General features: G+C 32.8%; 1 protein-coding gene across 1 annotated transcript in view; it reads right to left on the reverse strand.

Annotated features, from left to right (window-relative positions):
• The window catches only part of LOC133183187 (protein FAM219A-like), a 12,001-nt gene extending 5,374 nt beyond the window's left edge, over positions 1–6,627 (reverse strand). Inside the window, exons 1-2 of the mRNA XM_061318137.1 lie at positions 6,514–6,627; positions 4–94 (exon numbers count right to left, since the gene is read on the reverse strand). Of these exons, the coding sequence (XP_061174121.1) occupies positions 4–94; positions 6,514–6,576 (154 nt within the window). The 5' untranslated portion in view covers positions 6,577–6,627. The remainder of the gene's footprint in view (positions 1–3; positions 95–6,513) is intronic.
• Positions 6,628–6,856: the final 229 nt, after the last annotated feature.

A 6,856-nucleotide genomic window follows, 5' to 3' on the forward strand; every position in this document is an offset into this window, starting at 1 on the left:
TACCAATTTTTTTTTGTAAATCAAAAGATTTCTTGTATGTGCTTGAATTTTTCTTTGGTGTACTAAGTCCATTTGCTTTGCCATTCAAGGGACTCTGTAAGGTTAGCAATAAATACATGTAAGTACATTGTACTACAGATGTCTACAATTGTCTATTCAGATTTGTTTACAGAACTGTACTATAATTTCTTTTTTATGTAAGTATATCACATCATATACAATTATGGACCGTTTAGAAGTGATAAATCACCTGAGGGCGCTTGTGTTGAGGGTGACAACCTACTCATACCTGATAATTTGTGATGTCTCCCTTCTAAACAGTCTAGTTTTATTAACCTGAAGAATCTAAATTTCATAAAATAGATTAGAAAGTATCAGGTAAACTTCTTATGTTCTCCTTAGCTACCCACTGCTCCAATTCCACACTTTCAAAACATGTCTCAAGACAACTTTGACGTAATCATTAGAATTTATTTTTTATAGATCCCATATACTGGTATATAATATATATGAGTCATCTCACTTATGACATTTTATTTTCATCCAAAGGGAGATAACACGGCTGCCACCCTGCATGCTCTTTTGTGCTAATTCATTGTCATCTGATATGAGACAACACAGTTGTAACTCTGCTCAAGAGGGAGACATCTCAAATTATCTGCCTGCACGTGACATACTCTAAATAGTCAGAATGACTGTATTAATCTGATGACTACTACTGGTACTAATCTAATGATATTTACAGGTTATTGACTGAATATCAGGAGATATGCCTGTTCGAGGTCTTTGTGTGGTAAAGGGTACTGAGTTCGTGAGCTCTGCATCGATCTGCACAAAAACCGACAGTGGGTACATATTCCACAGTATTCAGTCAATAACCTATAAATATTATTTTCATAACATATTTTAATGTCAATACCTTTTTTTTTACCAATTCACTCTGAATTTTTGGTCATAAAAATCCTTACAACATTAGTATATCTGCCAGTTCAATGGAAATGTACAGATATGTGATGTCATTAAGAATGGAGATATGGGAGAAAATTCTATGACATCACAAACACAAAAAGTAGTCCTTGGGCATTTACGGTACTGGCTTATATGACTCTGTAAATGTCTAGGTACTCCCTATATAATATGAAAATTTGTAATAAAACATATTTTTATACCTCATTATAATTATTCTATACAATGCGTTATCTGATTGGTTTTAGATTATCACATGACAGGGCCATATAATCTCATATTTCCCTGTTGTCATCATGCTTTTCATCATATTCAACCTCTTCAGAGACCTAGTGCATTTTCCCGCAATATTTATTTTCGTTGAACAAAAACTCCAGAGAGTAGTAGACATCACAATAGCCTTGTTCACGTCACAAAATTGCTGATGGACTTCTGTAAATTGTTTTAGTAACACTACGTTAATAGTGAATGTGAATTTAAGAGCGGTCCCGAATTTGAAAGTTTATGTTTATTTTTATAGTTTTTTCTTGTTTCGGTATAATAAACAATTTATTGCATGAATGTTCAGGAAACATGAAGATTTATTCAGACAAGAAATCATATTCCCCTTGAAAGAAGCCCTGGGAAATATTATTTTTCTTCTCTGAATAAATCTTCATATTTACCTCAAGATCATGCAATAAATGTATATCAAATAATTAACTAAAAGAAATACACGTAATAAGTAAAGTATATGCATATAGCATGTGATAACCCATATACTCTACCAGTATCATTTCAACAGTGATAATTTTAAACATTGAACTGATCTGAAAAGGAAAATATCACTCTTGAAGATGTGTCTTCTTTCAGGGCAATTGCAATCAAAGTTCTAAAAGTTTTGGGGCTATACCAGGTAGATAGTTTTCCTCTGACCTATTTTCCCTTTGAGTTATTTCCCTTGGCCGCAATCTTTGAGGTCAATCTAGTGAATTTTCCTCTTTGAGCAACCAATTTTGAACACGTATGACAGAAAGAACAAGTTCACTTATGGCCTTTTTTGGCCCTGTGAATTTCTGAAAAACTGAAACTGCTTAGTTTTAGTTGACAATGCATTAAATTTCATTTAGACATTTGGCGATTGCGAATCTACCAAAAAAGATGTATATTTCTGGCTAGTCCAGGGCTCGACATTAATGCTTGTCCGCTTGTCCGGTACCAGTGAAAAAAAATTACGGACAAGTGAATATTGCTGGGCACGTGTCCGATTGGACAAGTGCATTTTAATGTATAGGAGTCTCTAAATAATTTTAAAAAACGACTGTTGAAAGTTAATCGGTAGTTTCAAGACGGAAGCTGTACATAAAAACCGGACTTCGATCCCAATAGGGATCGCTATTAATTGAGTTCACATTCGATCGTGATCGAAGTTCACTAATTGCATACTACTGAAAAGGCATGGAACTTACAAACTTAACAAAGTTTGGTTCACTTGTGGACATTTATGTTGTTGTCAGACCAGAAAGACTAGATAAAATTTCGTTTTATGTGTTTGTTGTATTTATCAATAACATCACGAATCAATCAAGCACATGTCATGTGTAATGGACTTTATTTTAGTTTTCCAGTTGACAGTACTAGATATTTATTGAAAATTTTTCGGACAAGTGAAGTTGAAGTTCGGACAAGTAAATGTCTTGTTCACTTGTCCGAATGGACAAGTAGGAAAAAAAGTTAATGTCGAGCCCTGTAGTCAATGCAATATGACATCATGAAATGCGTCATTTTCCTCATATCCTGAACAATTCTACAAAAACAGCCAACTTTTAAAGCTATTTTTCGATATTTAATACAGAGCGCAATCTCTGATCTAAATTATGCAATTATTTACTGATAGAACCGTTTCTGAGGATTACAAAACATGTTTTATTTTTTAGATCAGAGGGTGCGCTCATATTATTTTTCTTCTCTGAAAGTACTTAAATATACCTGTTTTCCTTAAAATTCAAAAACATTTCAATTCCATAAAGCTTGTTTTCCAAGACCTGGACTTTAAGAAGAAAAATTTTATTAATAATAGGAAATGAAAGCACTAAGTCTCTACTTTATCTTGATGTTTAAAATGGAACATAAGGTGTTAGTCAATAAATTGATATATCTACAGGGCCACTTTATGCATAAAGTGAACCTAGCTCTTTAAGGACAAAAATCTTAAAAATACTAAAATTATAAATTAAAGGTGGCTTTTATTAACATATATTTGTAAGAAAAAACTGTGTTATCTTCACCAATCTTCGCCTTATTGCCCAATATGATAAGTTTAAATTGGTTGAATATTGAAGGAATCTGGACTTGTTGACCTCCAATATGGTGACCAATGGGAAATAACTCTTGCTAAAAAATAGATTGAATACTATCTATATACAACTGTACAGTTAATTTGTGACCAAACAATTACTCCTTGAATGAAATAACAAAGAAAACCAGTTTTGGTTAACATGGTAATTGATTGGTAATAATTCAGCACAATGTGACTTCACATCCATGCCTCACCACACACAAGGTGGTGTACAGTTACTCAAACAATGGAAATACATCTTTTGACTAAAAGTACTCAAAAGCAGCAATGTTGAAATTTTCTTAGCCTTGGACTGCTTTTTTAAAACTACCTAGTATTAATAGTCATAGTCAGATACTTCTGATTTTTTTGTCTATTTCAAATAAAAAGCTAAATTGTGAAAAATTGCACTGAAATAGCTAAATAAAGCTTCTGTACTTCAAGTAGCTAAATAAAGCTACAGTAGGGAATCCGTGTGGTTTCACCCCTAATACCTGTTCACGCTGAGTGGTTTCGCACCATTTCCCTGTTCACCCTGAGCGAATTCGTCCCTAGGCCTAGTGGTTTTCTTCGATTATACAGTGTACTTGATGTTTATTAAGTAAAATTTGTTTGATCATTGAGTGTTTACATTAACATAATTATAGTGCACATTAATTAAATTTAATTATGACTTGTCCGTCAATACTAAATAATCCAACTAAATAATCTTTTTCTCAAATTTTGATCTAAGTAGATTTACTTTATTAAAAATGTAATCAAAAAGGTGTACTGTGTAGACGGCCTTAGATACAATAAAACCTTTCCCATAGCACACACGCAAAAACCACAAACATAGAACATAAGCAACTGTCAAAATACACACGTGGAAAAATTTGACACCTTAATTACAGCCAGGTTACAGCTACAAATGGGGTGAAACCACTCGCCATGAAAGATTCAAACCACTCAGAGCGAACATGTAATTGGGGCGAACCCACCCGTTACGACGGTAGGTAATTCAAGCTACGTATCTAGATGTACTGATTGTACTGGACCTGCATATTTCATTGCTTATGGCTCTTCATTGGTGTAGTATGAACGATTTACAGTCAACTCGTACCCAAACCGACTCGTACCCAAACCGAGTCGTACCCAAGAGTCAACTCGTACCCAAAACTTTTACTTCTATATACAGTGTCATACTATATACAAAGACATGTACTGTAGATTATTTAGTATACACATAATTTGTCTGTGCTGTTTGTAATTGTATAAATCATGCTTGTTGTTTGTGATGCCTGAAAGGGCCCTGATTTGGAAATAAAGAATCTATCTATAGATCTATGCTATAGGCCTATGCCAAGTTGATTTTTCAAACAAATATAATTTAATTGTCATTATTTTATAAAATATAAGTAGTGTAACTAAATTGGAATAATAAATCATATTGTTTACAGTGATTTTTCTACACCCAATTTAGGTCCGAATATCGGCCCTTTCCCCTATCAAAAATTACCGATTTTTTCCCAATTTCAGTTGCTTTTTCCCCCCAGAAAAACCGTTATTGATTTTGTTATATTGAATTTTTTATGTACGACTTATCTAAATTGGAACGCTATTGCTCTCGGTCGTTCATACTCTTAAAATAATAGTGAAAAACAGCAGATCATTTTGTGCATTTACAAGACATAAAAAAACACATGGATCATGTCAAACGTCAAACTAAATACATCGTAAGAAAGTGTAAGATGCATGTGAACAGGCGAAACATAGCTTTATTTGTAAATCCAAGAACTAGTAGTTCTACAACAAGCATCCCTGATTCCATGAAAATCAAACTGTTTCTACACCCGGCAGATGCAACTAATATTGCAGGGTAATTGCAGCACAATGATTAGGGTGATTTAGAAAGCTAGAAGAAAAATGATTTGTTTTAAATCATGTCAGATTATATCATCTTCAATGGCTATTATGAGTAGGATTTTTTTTTATGTCTACCATTATGGCAAAAAAAAAAAAAAGAATTGAAATATAGGACGATCACAACTAATGACAACTTTCAAAGATTAAAAAAAAAGTTAAAAATGTAAAACTGTGTCTAATTTGTTATTTTGTAGTAAATATTTTGAATAAATGATGTTACATTTACTTAGGCCAAATAAAAAAATATGTGTGGTTCCGGTTACCCGACCTTCCCTATTTTATACCCCCGACCCTAAACTTTTTTTTGGCAATTTTCATATTTTTTCCGGAATTTTCCCCGATTTCCATCAATGGCAGTTTCAGCAATGACGGCCTCCTTGCAAAACATAGTTTAATAGTGTTAAATCCAAAGCAAACTAGCATGTAGGTGTCCCCTACCAATATTGACTAGTATATTATCACACCACATCTAAATGCCATTTGCAAAGCAGTGATAGGTATTATTTCTAAAGAAAATATTAAGAAAATCATTTTGTAAAAAAAATAAAAAAAAAAAAAATTATAAAAAAAAAAAAAAAATCCCTACCTACCTACCCTAATTTTTATGGAGGTGTAACCGGAACCAGACATATTTTTTTGTTTGGCCTTATATATTTTATTTTACCTGTCAATTAAGGTTTATTTCAATCTTATTGATTTTTCCCAATTTTACACAAATGCCGATGATTTTTCCCAATTGTAAAGGCCCAGGCCCCTTTTAAAAAATGTAGAAAAATCACTGGTTTATGAAAATATATCAAAAAGTGAAATATTTTGATTGTTTATTTTATGACTTCAGTTTTGGGTACGAGTTGACTCTTTGGGTACGACTCGGTTTGGGTACGAGTCGGTTTGGGTACGAGTTGACTGGATACCGTATGAACTGTGTAGTGAGAACCAAACAATGTGATCATTTTGGTATGAATAAACAGACAACCCATAATTGATATGTTATGGGGAATTTTATTATTCAGTTTGGGTCCCCGTTTGGGTAGTTAGAATAATCTAACTGTGTCTCGGGACAGGCCCTCACCACTGGGTCCGTAGGACATTTATCATTTTAACGATAGGACATTCTATAAACGTTTGGGTAAATCAACGCTAAAAATTCAAGAAGTTTTAGTGTTATCAATTTAATTATTACTTATCAAATAATTATATCTGGGGGAAACATTATCCTGTATTCAGGAATGTACTAAAACATCTGCATTAGGCCTAACCATTTATGATTTGAACTTCATGAACAGATGAACATATGTCAAAATGGTCAGATATTGTAAACTCACATCTGCATCAGTTTGATTAGATTTGTGATCACTGTCAAATCCACTGTCTTCCATGCTGTCCATAATATCTCAGTTTAAACACAATATGAAAGTCTATGATCTGCATATCGTAAATCTATTTATCATCTTCATCCTCGATCTTGAAACTCTTCCTTGCAGTTACTAATTACGGAAAAGACACAACCAAATCTGGATGACTGAAACTTCCATATTAAATTTGAAATCAATTTATTTTATCTTTAATACTATTTTTAATATTTTAAAATAGGACATTACAAAGTCAAATCATAAGTCTAAAAAAATACCAAGAAATAATTATTCCATTACATTTTAATCATGTTTT

This window comes from Saccostrea echinata, unplaced genomic scaffold (genome assembly GCF_033153115.1).
Source record: "Saccostrea echinata isolate AGI-Se365-2 ecotype Australia unplaced genomic scaffold, CSIRO_AGI_Sech_v1 ptg000009l, whole genome shotgun sequence".
Classification (NCBI taxonomy): domain Eukaryota; kingdom Metazoa; phylum Mollusca; class Bivalvia; order Ostreida; family Ostreidae; genus Saccostrea; species Saccostrea echinata.